Below are 15986 nucleotides of genomic sequence, written 5' to 3' on the forward strand. Positions count from 1 at the left end.
TTATTGTCTTGGTTTGACAGATTATTATTCTATTCTATTCGGTTCCTTACAACCCCTCAGGATCACGAGTGACTTGTTCGGCACGTCTTCTTTCTTCCCAATACCTCTTGATTCTCTCGGCTTCCGCGATCTGAATCTGGATCCTGGTGTCCGTCCATCTGTGACCTTCCACGAGCTTTCTGTACTGTCATAGTCAACGGCCGTAGCCGTGTTGAAACACCGGATCCCGTGAGATCTCCGAAGTTAAGCAACATTGGGCGTGGTCAGTAGGTGGATGGGTTGTCACGCGCTGTTGGTGGGGGGTAAGGGAATGGAGGACCGGAAAGGAACTGGCCACCCTACCGCACGTAAACTCCGGCTCAGGAACACCTCTGCGGAGGTTCGGACCTGCCCTCGGGCAAATAAACCTTACCTGTACTCTCATAAGTGGATTTTTTTCCTTTATACCAATAGTCTCCCAATCTTCTCTGACTTCCTTCCTTCATCCACTTATTTCCAGTTAAACAGGTTTCATTCCATATCTTCTTCGTCAGCCTACTGTTATCCATCCTTACGAGATAATTATATTTTTTTATTATTATTATTATTATTATTATTATTATTATTATTATTATTATTATTATTATTATTATTATTATTATTAAACAAGCTGCCTCTGTGGATCTGTGGTAGAGTGTCGGCCTGCGGATCCCAAGATAGCGGGTTCAAACCCGGCAGAGTTAGTCGGATTTTTGAAGGGCGGAAAAAAGTCCACTCGACACTCCATGTCGTACGATGTCGGCATGTAAAAGATCTCTGGTGATACATTTGGTATTTACCCGACAAAATTAATTAAATCTCAGCCATAGACGCCCAAGAGAGATCCGGTTTACTCTGTCTGCCATCTAGTAGGCCTAGAGTAAAACGGAACGTCGTAATTGACGAGCAGACAGCCAGATGGCGTCAAATCGAAATGGCTGCACACGGTAGCTGAGGCCATACGAGTATTATTTTATTTATTAAACAAAGTTACCGGTAGGTGTCTGTCAATGTTCGTGAAATTACCAAAAACCACCAAACAGATTTTGATGCGATTTTCATTAACCTACGATAAACGGTAGCTGAGGAATGGCGATTCTAGTTAAAAGGAAGTCGGAAAAACCGGCCATCCGAGTGCTTTTCGCTCTTTAAGTTGCCTGAACCGCTAACGATAGACTCCAGATATACTGTGCATGAAAGAGGTGTTGAACCAGCCCCGTGGTGTCTCTGTCTCTTGCCCGGAGGCCTTGGGTTCAGTTCCTGGCCGAGAGGTTTCGTCGTGTCGACCACACGAGACCTCGTAACCTGCAGCCCTGGACAGCGCAGACAAAGTCTATAATAAATTTATAAGTATGAATGTATTAAAAAAACTTGTTAGCGACTCGAACCTGTGCACCTAACATTATGATACCGGTCACTGGGCGACGACACTACAAGAACGTTTCGCTGAATGCTGGCTTTTAACTGGTGTTAAAAAATTAAAACTTTCGAAAAGTAAAGCCCATTGCAACGAATTTCGATGTAGATTGTGCTGATGAAGATTTGACTGCGCGAAAGTTTAACAACATCGGAGAGTGAAAGATAAAGGATGTGCTAGATTCGTTTCTCGTGAAGTGGTTGCGCGCTGGTACTCTGGGTACTTGTTGGTCCCGTATTCAGCAAATAGTCACTAACTTTCACATTCTTAACTCTGCCGTCTGCTGGGAAGAATCAGCACGTGGTATTCTACAGCTGAGCTCTTGGAATCTTGCCAAACATTTAGGAGTTCATTTCCGGAAGAGCTCTCCATTCTCCTCCTCACAAAGCCGGTACCTGCTTCGTGAACTGGGTAACCTGCGGGGAATTCCCGTACGGCACTGTGCTTTAATTCTTCTCTTCTCCTGAGTCACCTGCTTGCGTGTTTTAACCGTGTGAGTATGTCATTAGCTGAAGAGTTTCGTAACGATTGTAGAACAGCGGGTGGACAGCAGAAGGGAGACAGGACCCTGGGCTGCAAAGTAAGCTTCCAGTAATGTGTGGTTGTGTTGCTTAACGTGGTATTTATTTATTTATTTATTTATTTATTTATTTATTTATTTATTTATTTATTTATTTATTTATTTATTTATTTATTTATTTATTTATTTATTTATTTATTTATTTATTTATTTATTTATTTATTTATTTATTTATTTATTTATTTATTTATTTATTTATTTATTTATTTATTTATTTATTTATTTATTTATTTATTTATTTATTTATTTATTTATTTATTTATTTATTTATTTATTTATTTATTTATTTATTTATTTATTTATTTATTTATTTATTTATTTATTTATTTATTTATTTATTTATTTATTTATTTATTTATTTATTTATTTATTTATTTATTTATTTATTTATTTATTTATTTATTTATTTATTTATTTATTTATTTATTTATTTATTTATTTATTTATTTATTTATTTATTTATTTATTTATTTATTTATTTATTTATTTATTTATTTATTTATTTATTTATTTATTTATTTATTTATTTATTTATTTATTTATTTATTTATTTATTTATTTATTTATTTATTTATTTATTTATTTATTTATTTATTTATTTATTTATTTATTTATTTATTTATTTATTTATTTATTTATTTATTTATTTATTTATTTATTTATTTATTTATTTATTTATTTATTTATTTATTTATTTATTTATTTATTTATTTATTTATTTATTTATTTATTTATTTATTTATTTATTTATTTATTTATTTATTTATTTATTTATTTATTTATTTATTTATTTATTTATTTATTTATTTATTTATTTATTTATTTATTTATTTATTTATTTATTTATTTATTTATTTATTTATTTATTTATTTATTTATTTATTTATTTATTTATTTATTTATTTATTTATTTATTTATTTATTTATTTATTTATTTATTTATTTATTTATTTATTTATTTATTTATTTATTTATTTATTTATTTATTTATTTATTTATTTATTTATTTATTTATTTATTTATTTATTTATTTATTTATTTATTTATTTATTTATTTATTTATTTATTTATTTATTTATTTATTTATTTATTTATTTATTTATTTATTTATTTATTTATTTATTTATTTATTTATTTATTTATTTATTTATTTATTTATTTATTTATTTATTTATTTATTTATTTATTTATTTATTTATTTATTTATTTATTTATTTATTTATTTATTTATTTATTTATTTATTTATTTATTTATTTATTTATTTATTTATTTATTTATTTATTTGGAAAGTTAGGGCTCGAGGCCCTCTCTTCCACTTAACCACATACTAATCAAAATCATAAATAAAATACTGAGATATTTAAAATAGTTAAAACCAAACAAAAAATTAATAGAATTGAGAACACATTTAAATACATTACTAAGTTAATAATAAAACTAATTAATAGTAAAAACTCTTAATAATGATTAATCCTCAGGCGCGCACACATTCATACTTCAGCCATTCAGTTAGCTGTCCTCGGCAAGTAGTCTCGGCAGGTGCCCTTAAATCTTGCTAAAGAGCTAGTTTCTCTCACCTGAGCTGGAAGGGAATTCAATAATCTGGCGCCGGTCTCTACAAACGATCTATTAATTTTATTTGTGCGGTGCACTGGAATAGAAAGTGAGGGTCTGGAACGTGTATTTAAGTTGTGAAGTGATGATAAAAAGGTGAATTTAGAAGAAATATACAGTGGCTGACTTTCAGGTAGTACTCTAAACATCATCGTTAAAATAAAATAATAATAAAATAAAATAATAATAATAATAATAATAATAATAATAATAATAATAATAATAATAATAATAATAATAATAATGGTTCAGGGAGGTCACGCGGGACAAAATACCGGTACCTCGGCCTCTCCGAAAACAATAAAAATGGTTGGTGTGACGTAAAACCAATATTAAGGAATATCCCCCAGCATTTGCCTGATGCGAAAGTGAGAAACCACGGTCGACTATCTTCAGTGCTGCTGAATGTGTGTAACACGCTCACAGATTAGTGCCCCTAACCGCGTGGGACTATAGGATAAAACTTGGAGTCAGCCATGCCGTTACGTACATTGCAGTACTTCCCCAGCGCGAGGAACATGGGTAGCATAGTCTATCGTTTCTTCCCAGTACTGGGTATCTCGGTGAAACCCCGTCAAGGTACGAGGTCCGCCAGTATACAACGGGCCTTCAATTAGTCCGGTTTACAGCGGCAGCAAACCGTAAGCCTACATGCTGCATATCCTCACGTATTAAAAGCAAAGTCATCTCCGTACAGGCAAAGGCGTCCACTATCCGTAACCTCGGCTCTGGTGGGTTAGGGTGGTTAGCTTTATGCCCGGCCATCTTTACCCCCAGGAATTAACCTGGTACTCATTTTTGGGGTAGGCTGGATGAAACTCAGGACCATATGCACCTCCGGAAGTGGATATCTCCTATTTAAAATTTTCAACTTCCTGACAGGGAATCGAACCCGCGTCCTCACATTTGAACAGAGTGCGCCTTTACCGCCCCTACATCCTCACGTATACTTGTCTCAGTTTTATCATTAACTACCAGCGACAGTTACCAGATTTATTACTGTCCTGTCTACAACCGCCTCTGTTGTGACCAGTAGTATGCTTGCTTTGCCAGATGACAATCCACGCGGAGTACTTCAGAAGAGTGCCGGTCCTGGAGGCGGCTGGCTTCTCAGATCTCCGGTGTTGCCCAGCTAGACGTAGTTCTGTCCAGTCTCAGTGGCTAAGACGGAGAGCTGACAACGCTGTGTCTCAAGTTGGGTAAATCCTGACACTTCGTGGACAAGGAATGTAAACAAAGCCGACCACCTAGGCTTCAGAAGAGTGCCGATCGTCAACCAGGAAATATCCAAGAACTATATGGTACACACTCCATTCAGTGTTTTCTTGGTTTCCTCTGTATCTCCATCCATCAGGGTTAAGTGCGAGAATTTCTTGCGCAATGGATGTTCGATCACCATGGGGTACGTGCTCATACAAGCGAAGCCTTTCCTCTCGTATCTTGTCCTGTATCGGAGTGCCTTTGATGTCTTGATTCTTGATTTGTGACTGCCAGTAAACATCTTAGCATTTTCATTTCTGTGGCATTAAGAATCTGCTCGTGTCTTGTAGTCGAGAGCCAACACTCTACCCCATTAAGAACTACTGGACGAACATTTTACTTCAGACGCAAAGGTATCCTGTTATAGAGGACGCGTGTGACCTGCCACCATTTGAGCCAGGCAGCGTTCACTTGAGCTTGAACATCGTGCAGTGTGCTGAGAGGCGAGAACCAAGATATCTGAATTCGCAGGAATTCGCAAGAGGAACTCTATTGGCCAGAATTTTGCCATCTGTCTGGGTGCCAAATGTCAAATATTGAGTCCTAAATCGTTTAAGCCGCTGTATGAATGTTTCTAGCCTTTCTTTCCACTGGTTGACATTTTGTTCAAATCTGTTTTTGGAGCCACTAGCCGGCATATCATCAGCATTAAATATTGACGATGGCTGATGGGCGTGTATATCTTCAGTCACATAGACCATGTAGAAAATGAACACCAACGGTGATAAATCTGAACCTTGAGGGACGCCCATTTGAATGCTAAACAGCTGAGTGACACCTGCAAAGCAGCGGACAGATTTGATGGTATTGTTTTAAAGGACTTTTACCGAGGAAACGCATCCTCGGAGACACCATAGCAACGAAGTGAATTCCAGGTCAGTTTGTGTGGGAACTGGTCGAATGCTTCTTCGAAGTCCAGAAACGACCGCGGACACTTCTATGTGATAAATTATGATTCCAAAACTACATTGCTTTGCTTTCTGCAGTTGGCTCTGGATGTTAGAGGATTCTTATCTTAATGTCCGACTGCATGGCTAAATGCTTAGCGTGCTGGCCTTTGGTCACAGGGGCCCCAGGTTCGATTCCAGGCAGGGTTGGGAATTTTAACTAGCTTTGGTTAATTTCGCTGGCACGGGATCTGGGTGTATATGTCGTCTTCGTCATCATTTTATTTTCATCACGGCGCGCAGGTCGCCTACCGGCGTCAAGTCCAAAGGCCTGTACCTGGCGAGCCGAACATGTCCTCGGACACTCCCGGCACTAAAAGCCATACGTCATTTCATAGCTTAATTGCCTTGATCCCGTCTGTGCTTATAGGACACCTTTCGTACACCTTGTGAGTAGATGGATTTGTTGTTGTGCACTTATGTTGCTTACGCTGTTTATGTTCCGATTTGTTTCAGGAGTTCTGCCACCCGTTCGCTCCTACTGCTTTTACTAGCCTTGGTCCATGGCACCGAGTTGGGAGAAGGGGTGCTGGCGTGGGGCCCACTCCATGTCACTACCGCCCCCGGAATATCACTACTCGTGGTATTCCTCGCCATGATACTCCCACCTTGCCGACCCCGATGGCTAGGAGCAACACTGTGGATCCTCTCGGCAGGTGCGAGATCAGTCCGCATCAAACACCTGCTAATTGTTGGGCTCACCATCAAACACGTGAGACTTCCCACTGCCGTACTCTCAGCCGGACTGCAAGTGCTATTAGCCATCGTAGAGGCAGCGTCGCTGTGTACAAAGGTAAGACAAATTATAAGCCTCAATATAATTGAACACTGTTTTAATTGACACAATGGGGATATTCTATGTTCGGCGGATACAGAGCGGGTGTCAGCCCACAAGATATTTTTTCTCAGCTACATCGAACCAGCTTGACACCCTGGGAATCGGAGTGGCTAGCTATTAGTGTCATGCGAAACACGCTCTGTGTTCGGTGCTCCTCAGAGGCGAGGCGAGCTGTATTCGTTCGACTTTGTCCCTTCGTTCTCGCTTCTTCACGCGCTATCTCAGTCACAGGTAGAAGTGCTCGCCTCCCTCCGTCCTTGTTTAGCCGTATTCTGCTAAGTTTGTCTCGCAACCTCATTTCTCTAAACATTACGCTTTTGCCTCAATGGTGGACTCATGACTAGGTATGAAACTGTAAATAGTTAACCTCACACACTTTTTTCTACTCTATACTGCACTGCGCCTGCCTCGTATGTAAGAAAAAACTCGAAATAACGTAGTAAATATCACTCCTGTCGGAGAAATGGTTGATGAAGTCCACGTGCTGCCACGTGTAATCCTCCTGTCTAGCGAACTTTATTGCTCTGTACACTAAATACTCATTATTAATGCATAAGCCATATATTTCACTACTAGCCATACCAAAGACATTTTATATAAACTGTGCAAATTAATAAGTCATTATAACACATACAGTTAAATGTAAACTTCAGCTCAGAACTCCTGGTTAACGCAACCATTCCGTTACCCTTTTATGCCTCCGAATTCCCGGTTTTTGCTCTTTGTAAAAAAAAGGGGGGGTACTCATATCTGGATGAACCACATTGTTTGCAACGTCAGTAAAGCAAGCAAGGTCATCAGCAAACTTCGCTTCGAACTTACCCTGTCAAACGAACTGCAGCAAAGTCGGGCATTTTAGCTTACACGCTGCACTCATTTGTGATCATGGTTGCATATGCAGCAAGGCACATGTTTTTTCGTCTTCCTTACCCGTCTCAAGTTCGAACAATGTTCGCCAAAAAACTGAGAGCAATTAAGAGGACAACTACCGTGTGCAGGTCCTCTTTCCGGCCTTCTCGGTGAGAGGCCATAGTATTGTATAGGCTGAAGATAGGTCGCGGACGATCTATGAACTCTTATCTACTAAAGACGGTTTACCCCCTCCCCCCCCCCCCCCCAGTGTATGTTCTTGTGGTGCCGACTTCACCGTGGCCCACATCCTCACACAGAGTGCGCCTATCTATCTGGCCTAAGACCTGCAGGAGACACTCGAACGCATACTAGGCGAAGACTTGCCAACAGCTGATCTCGTCGTCCGCTTTGTGTGTGAGAGTGGATTAATCAAGGGTGTGTAAATTGCAAGTGTTCCTTACTGAGGGAACATACATTGGCTTTCGATTTATTTGTAACCTTTTTGGCTTAATACAATATGTTTTGTTTTATTTTGTAATTCATTTCGAAATTCCTTCATTTTATTTTAAATTTATTTCCACTTAATTTGTTCAGAGAGGTTGGTTCCCTAATTGTACTTTCTCTTTTAAAAATCACCACCACTATGAGAGCTGGCCGTGGCTCTACGCCTCTGTATTCGGGAGACGGAGAGAGGCTGGTCCTCACCTTCGAGTGTCCTGAGAATGATTTTCCGTGGTTTCCATTCTCCTGCACTAAGGCGAGTGCAGGGACAGTTTCTAGTATAGACCTTCTCCGCACTTTCCTTCTCAGAAACAAATCTCCTGGCCTGAGAGACGCTGTCATCGTCTAGCTGGCCCGCCTCCCTCTTCAGGGGAGGAATGAAAACATTCAGAAATAGTCGTCTACTTCAAGCGCGGTCAACTGAGCCATAATTGAAATGTTCTAGCGTGGCTGGGTGATAGATAGCTCTCCCAAAACCCGCAGAAAGCAGTAAAATGTAGCAACCATAATATTCAAAGAATTGTGGAATTTAATCATTAGAAATGAAGTGAGCAAAATCATAATACACGTAAAGGAAAACTTAGTTTTATGAGATGTATTTATTAACCTATATTTACCAGGGACGTCTCGTCTTGAAGTTCATCCGAGCATGTGAACACCCTGGTAATCCCAAAGAACTGAAATTTACAGGATATTGTATGATGAAAACTGCCTTCTGGATAAATTAAAGACAAGCGACTGTAAAAATCATCACTGCCTTCTGAATAAATTAAAGACAAGCGACTGTCGAACTCGTCACTGCCTTCTGGATAAATTAAAGAAAAGCGACTGTCGAACTCGTCACTGCCTTCTGGATAAATTAAAGACAAGTGACTGTAGAAATCATCACTGCCTTCTGGATAAATTAAAGAGAAGTGACTGTAGAAATCATCACTGCCTTCTGGATAAATTAAAGACAAGCCACTGTCGAACTCGTCACTGCCTTCTGGATAAATTAAAGACAAGCGACTGTCGAACTCGTCACTGCCTTCTGGATAAATTAAAGAGAAGTGACTGTAGAAATCACCACTGCCTTCTGGATAAATTAAAGAGAAGTGACTGTAGAAATCATCACTGCCTTCTGGATAAGTTAAAGAGAAGTGACTGTAGAAATCATCACTGCCTTCTGGATAAATTAAAGACAAGTTACTGTCAAACTCGTCACTGCCTTCTGGATAAATTAAAGAGAAGTGACTGTAGAAATCATCACTGCCTTCTGGATAAATTAAAGAGAAGCGACTGTCGCACTCGTCACTGCCTTCTGGATAAATTAAAGAGAAGTGACTGTAGAAATCATCACTGCCTTCTGGATAAATTAAAGACAAGCGACTGTCGAGCTCGTCACTGCCTTCTGGATAAATTAAAGAGAAGTGACTGTAGAAATCACCACTGCCTTCTGGATAAATTAAAGACAAGCGACTGTCGAACTCGTCACTGCCTTCTGGATAAATTAAAGACAAGCGACTGTCGAACTCGTCACTGCCTTCTGGATAAATTAAAGACAAGCGACTGTCGAACTCGTCACTGCCTTCTGGATAAATTAAAGAGAAGTGACTGTAGAAATCACCACTGCCTTCTGGATAAATTAAAGAGAAGTGACTGTTGAACTCATCACTGCCTTCAAAACACTACTTTGAATGTTCCGAGGGGAATAACAACGAGAAAAACGAGCGCGGTTTCGAAAGCAAGGATTAGCAATAGTGAAATAATGACAATACCACCGTAAGAGAATGGTGCACCCGGTCATTAATGTTATACGAAGCACAGCCACTTACTCTAACGATACATAAAGTTTAGTTAAAATCGGAGAGTGGCAGCTACGTAGGTTTACTTGTGATTTACGAAGGAGGGAGGGTTAGAATTCCCTGGCATACTTCATGATTAAATCACAGACTGATGTCTTGTGAGTCATTTGGGCAGCACAAAATGAGGTGGACCGCATTAGTTTTGACTCAACTAGTAGAGCATATCCCGACATTCCTGGGCTATACAGTACAATACGTACTGTTGACAGCCCCAAAATTTCCTAGAAGGAAGTTCCTACTCGTGCGTCATTGGGTCGTGTGCGAATAGGGTCACCTCTTGCCAAACAAGTAAAGAAAACACAATAGGTGAAAAAGAACTTCCAGATAAAGAGGGAAAGTCCCAGCTGATGAAATACCGGGTGGTTGCAATTCATCCTTCTAATGTACCCACCCATAAGTTTTCTTTTCCTCAGCGTCGTCGTAATTTATTCGATGGTTTTATAGAGATCCTGGTTGGATCTCAACAAGAAAGTATCTTGGCAAGATTTGCGATTTCTTTGGACCCAAGATTATTTCGAAGGAATCTTCTTCTTCTTTCTTCAAGGACTGAGTTTTCCCCTGTGGGTGGGGGACGCAGACGAGAAATACACCCACGGAATCCCCTGCCTGTGTAAGAGGCGTCTAAAAGGGGCGACCAAGGGATGATGAAATTAGAACCATCAGATACTTATAATTAGTAGCATTACGTGCGGAATAAAGCCTCCGTGGCTCAGGCGGCAGCGCGCCAGCCTCTCACCGCTGGTTCCGTGGTTCAAATTCCGCCCACTCCATGTGAGATTTGTGCTGGACAAAGCGGAGGCGAGACGGGTACTCCGGTTTTCCCCGTCATCTTTCATTCCAGCAACACTCTCCACTGTCATTTCATTTCATCTGTCATTCATTAATCATTGCTCCAGAGAAGTGCGACAGGCTTCGGTAGCTGGCACAATTCCTATCCTCGCCGCTAGATGGGGCTTCATTCATTCCATTCCTGACCCGGTTGAATGACCAGGCTGTGGATTTTCATTTCACGTGCGGAATACCATGGGTCGACGTCACTTGCAACTAGTAGGAGCAGTGCCATTAAGTGAGGAACACCACGGGTCTGGGCTAAATGGTTGGCCACCGGGGTCTCGGGTTCGATTCCCGGCAGGGTCGGGAATTTTAACCATAATTGGTTAATTCCCCTGGCATGGGGACTGGGTGTATGTGCTGTCGTCATCATCATTTCATCCTCATCACGACGCGCAGGTCACTTACGGGAGTCAAATCGAAAGACCTGCACCAGGCCTCTCCTTAGGCCGCACGCCATTATTATTATTATTATTATTATTATTATTATTATTATTATTATTATTATTAAATGAAATGTCGTATGGCTTTTAGTGCCGGGATATCCCAGGACGGGTTCGGCTCGCCAGGTGCAGTTCTTTCTATTTGACTCCCGTAGGCGACCTGCGCGTCTTGATGAGGATGAAATGATGATGAAGACCACACATACACCCAGCCCCCGTGCCATTGGAATTAACCAATTAAGGTTAAAATCCCCGACCCAGCCTGGAATCGAACCCGGGACCCTCTGAACCGAAGGCTAGTACGCTGACCGTTCAGCCAACATTATTATTATTATTATTATTATTATTATTATTATTATTATTATTATTATTATTATTATTATTATTATTGAGCAACACCGCAGGTTTGGCTAGCGCCCATGATATGTCCCTCTATGTGAGGAACGCCATGGGTCTATATGGTACCACCATGCGAGGTACACCATGAGTCTACGTTCTGCTTTACCAGTGATTGGTACCATTATGAGGGGCCTTTGACCCGGATTTTGGACCCTTTTAGATGAGTATCATCCTAGTGATGAAGGCGATGTGAATTGAATCCACTGATTGTTTTGCTTCACAATAGCTGCTTCATCATCATTCGTTTTACAGTAGATTCTAGTCAGTGGATATATTTTGAAGTTTTAATTTTCGTTTCGTTCACCTTGTACCATTAAGGCCGATGACCTAGCTGTTAGGCCCCTTTAAACAACAAATATCATCATCATCATCATGATCATCATCATCATCATCATCATCATCATCATCATCATGAGTCTGCCACCCTTGTCGGTGTTTCTACTGTCCAGTAAAATCTTAATTTGGCTCGAATGCAGATGGACTTGGACTTGTAGGTGTCATTGCTAGTCTAAAGACCATCTCTTCCCTCCTCACTCTCTCTTTTAAATGCCTCCTTTTCATTTCCATAAGGTAGTGAGAATTTCTCCCTATGAAACACTTTATCACTATGATACAGCCTCCATGCATCAGAGGGCAGCGCACCGGCCTCTCGCTGCTGGGTTCCGTCACTCCATGCTAGATTTGTACTGGACAAAGCGGAGGCGGGACAGGTTTTTCTTCAGGTACTCCGCTTTTCCCTGTCATCTTTCACTCCAACAACACTTTCCAATATCATTACATCTGTCAGTCATTAACCATCACTCTAGACGAGTGCGACAGGCTTCGGCAGCCGGCGCAATTCCTAGCCTCGCCGCTAGATGGGAGCTTCATTCCATTCCTGACCCGATTGAATGACTGGAAACAGGCTGTGGATTTTAATTTTCATAATTACATTTATGAACGCGATGGATGTTCCCAAACTGAGTTAAAATTATGTCCGTGTCGTCTGCTTTGTCTATCTCCCGATTTCGCGTCGGTTGCTCTACCACTGAACTATGGTAGCCTAGGTCATATTTGTTCTGTAGGAAAGGATCTAAGCTACAGAGAGGTTTTGGGTTCGGATCCCAGTGGTGTCCGCTTGGCCATTTTTGTTTTGTATTTAACATGTCTTCAATTTCGATTACAATGCGGTTGTGAACATTCTATATTTATTATTATTATTATTATTATTATTATTATTATTATTATTATTATTATTATTATTATTATTACCGACAAAGCATTAAACTCTTATCAACATTCCGCACACCGTCTGCAGCTCAACGTGGCTCAGCCTTGACCTTGAAGATCTGTGCAGGCTTGGTGTTTCTGTTTATGTTGTATCCTTCCTGGAACTGGCCTCGACAATGAGTCAAGCCGGGAATTCTGCCCGAGGCATGACTATAAAACAGTGACAAGTCTTCAAAGAAATGCAGAGCACCGCCTTGGCAAAACAGTAATCTCAAAACAAACTTTCTTGCTTGTACTAGTCGTAAATATTAAAGCCGCGTGTTGAGTTCTTGTAGTGTTACTGAGAATATATGCAAGTCGTAGACAAGATGTACATACATAAAACTGCTGTGGGGGAATGAGTGACTGGAATAACATTGACTAATCAACCGGTTGTTTGAGAGATTGAGTGAGAAAGCGTTGTTGACTTAACGTCGCACCGACACACATTAGCAGCGAATGGGAATTAAGGCGACACTCCGGGGATAAAAATCGATAATTCGGTTATTTGGGTGATTTATTTTTAATGACTGAAATTGAAAGGATTGATTTTCTTTTTTTCTTGTCACGATGTTATTCCGCTGAACTCAAACAATGTATCACTGTAATAATACTTTGTTTGCCAATTATAATTTTACATTTAAATCCCATTTTTCTCCCATAATTTTCTGCCAAGTGTAACATTTGTATGGTATAGGTATCACAGCTATATTAAGAAACCTGATTATGGAATTTTTGATTGCAGAATTTTTTTCAAGTAGTAGCGACTTTTAAGTCCAAAATTTTAGAACGTAAAAATTACACAAACTTTAGTACGAAATATCTCCTTATATAAATTGTGTACAGAAAAATCGATACGTAGTGCTTTTAAAAGAAGTATTAAACAAACCAAAACAAATCCCATGGCACTACAGCCCTTGAAGGACCTTGGCCTACCAAGTGACCGCTGCTCAGCCCGAAGGCCTGCAGATTACGAGGTGTCGTGTGGTCAGCACGACGAATCCTCTCGGCCGTTATTCTTGGCTTTTTAGACCGGGGCCGCTATCTCACCGTCAGATAGCTCCTCAATTCTAATCACGTAGGCTGAGTGAACCTCGAACCAGCCCTCAGGTCGAGGTAAAAATCCCTGTCATGGCCGGGAATCGAACCCGGAGCCTCCGGGTAAGAGGCAGGCACGCTACCCCTACACCACGGGGCCGGCTTAAAAGAAGTATTTTCTTACATAAGTACGAATTAACATTAACATGCTAATTAAATTTCATGAAAAAAATGGAATTAAAATTTCAAAAAACTATGTTGGGAAAACTATTAATTGTAAATGAAATGTTCGTGAAATTCCCACAAAGTTTCGTGAAAATTAATACATTATGTAAAAAAAAATATGTCCAGAGTGTCGTCTTAAAAATGCGGGGGGGGGGGGGGAGGGAATATAGACGATAGACAGTACCCGGGTTTGCGCGATATAGCAGAAGGAAGGGGAGGGGGAGATACACCAAAACTGAAAAGAAAAAAAAAACCTACAAAATGGTAAGTTTTTTGCTGCTCTCTGAATAAATTTCGGCAGTGAGGTAAAGGTTGACAGTTTAACAACTAAAGTGCCGTAATTTTTTTACATTTTTTTAAAGATTTTGATCCAATACCATACAATAAAACCTTCAGAAATGGAACAACATTACATATGTATTACAATTAAATAGAAGTACGACGTGATTTTTAGTATTTGACTACACGCTAAGAAACCAACAGACACTAAAGAGACTGACGAATGCGTACGGCAAGCGGGTGAATCATACCTCAGTGTCCATGACCCTGCTACCCTTCCTCTCACAGCACATGCAAAGTCTCCGCTATACAAATCGTTTAGCCGCGTGAACGGCATTTTGTGCGCATTTCCGCTAATAATTGTGTAAAGAAAATAATGGAGACAATTAGCTGATAAGACAATAGGGCTTGTACAAATTGTTGTTTAATAATCCCTAGTTTCAGCCGGTTAAAATGGAATAAAAATGTAATGTTTTCTCCTCCCCAATCGCCGCTACCGCCGACACGGACAGGTCTTATGGCGACGGTAGGATAGGAAAGGCAGAAGTGTGGGAAGGAAAAGACCGTGGCCTTAATTAAGGTACAACCCCAGCGTTTTCCTGGTGTGAAAATGGGAAAACCACACGGAAAAGCACCTTCAGGGCTGCCGAATCCACTATCTCCCCGATGCAACGGTCGTAGACGTGATTCGTACAGGAGTAGCTCTGCGGGTCTTGTTGTATCTTACAAGAAGCCGGAATATATGGAGTACTAGCAACACGGTGAGAGGTATATGGAGATAAAATATGGCAACATTAAAAGGACAGAGAAGTCCAAATATTAGGATGAATGGATCCAACCCAACGGACTGGAAAAAGAGACAAACAAGGCAAGAGCCAGACAATTAGATCTGACCTACAAGCCAAGACTAAATAGGTGTAACAAACGGGCAATATCCTACAAGGCCAAAATCAGTAATAAAACGGGAAGGATTGTACGCTTCAGCGTCTCTTTATTTTGAATAAAAAGGAGCAGCAAGAACTCCAGAAGAAGGAAACTATGAACAACAAAGGTGAACGATTACAGCCTTATCCAACCCATGTAAGTACCTTCAACTACCATCAATTCTCATTGCAGCCCAATTGTCGTCATAAATGCCTTTGACTGATTTTAATAATTACAACTGGCCGAGATGGCCATGCGGTTAGGGGCGCGCGACTGTGAGCTTGCATCCGGGAGATAGGAGGTTCGAACCTCCTGTCGGCAGCCCTGAAAATGGTTTTCCGTGGTTTCCCCATTATCACACCAGGCAAATGCTGGGGCTGTACCTTAACTAAGGCCACGGCCGCTTCCTTCCCACTCCTAGACCTTTCCTGTCCCATCGTCGCCATAAGACCTATCTATGTCGGTGCGACGTAAAGCAACTAGCAAAAAAAAAAAAAGGATTCCTTCCCACTCCTAGACCTTTCCTGTCCCATCGTCGCCGTAAGACCTATCTATGTCGGTGCGACGTAAAGCAAATAGTAAGAAAAAAAAACAATCTGGAAGTGTCTTGTAAGTTGTACAGGTTTCAAAATAATCGTTGGCTAATCCCTGTATGTAATTTGAATCAGGAACTTATTCTACCATCAGCTCTCATTGCAGCCTGATTGTCAACATAAATACCTTTAAT

The 15986-nt window shown here is 40.1% G+C and overlaps 1 protein-coding gene across 1 annotated transcript in view; it reads left to right on the top strand.

The window, feature by feature from the left end:
- Nucleotides 1–6504: 6504 nt before the first annotated feature.
- The window catches only part of Sur (Sulfonylurea receptor), a gene marked incomplete at its 5' end in the record, with an annotated part of 143622 nt that continues 134140 nt past the window's right edge, over nucleotides 6505–15986 (top strand). The window contains one exon of the mRNA XM_067157409.2: nucleotides 6505–6630. Coding sequence (XP_067013510.2) covers nucleotides 6505–6630 — 126 coding nt within the window. The remainder of the gene's footprint in view (nucleotides 6631–15986) is intronic.

The sequence above is a fragment of the Anabrus simplex genome, chromosome 13 (genome assembly GCF_040414725.1).
Source record: "Anabrus simplex isolate iqAnaSimp1 chromosome 13, ASM4041472v1, whole genome shotgun sequence".
NCBI classification, from domain to species: Eukaryota; Metazoa; Arthropoda; class Insecta; order Orthoptera; family Tettigoniidae; genus Anabrus; species Anabrus simplex.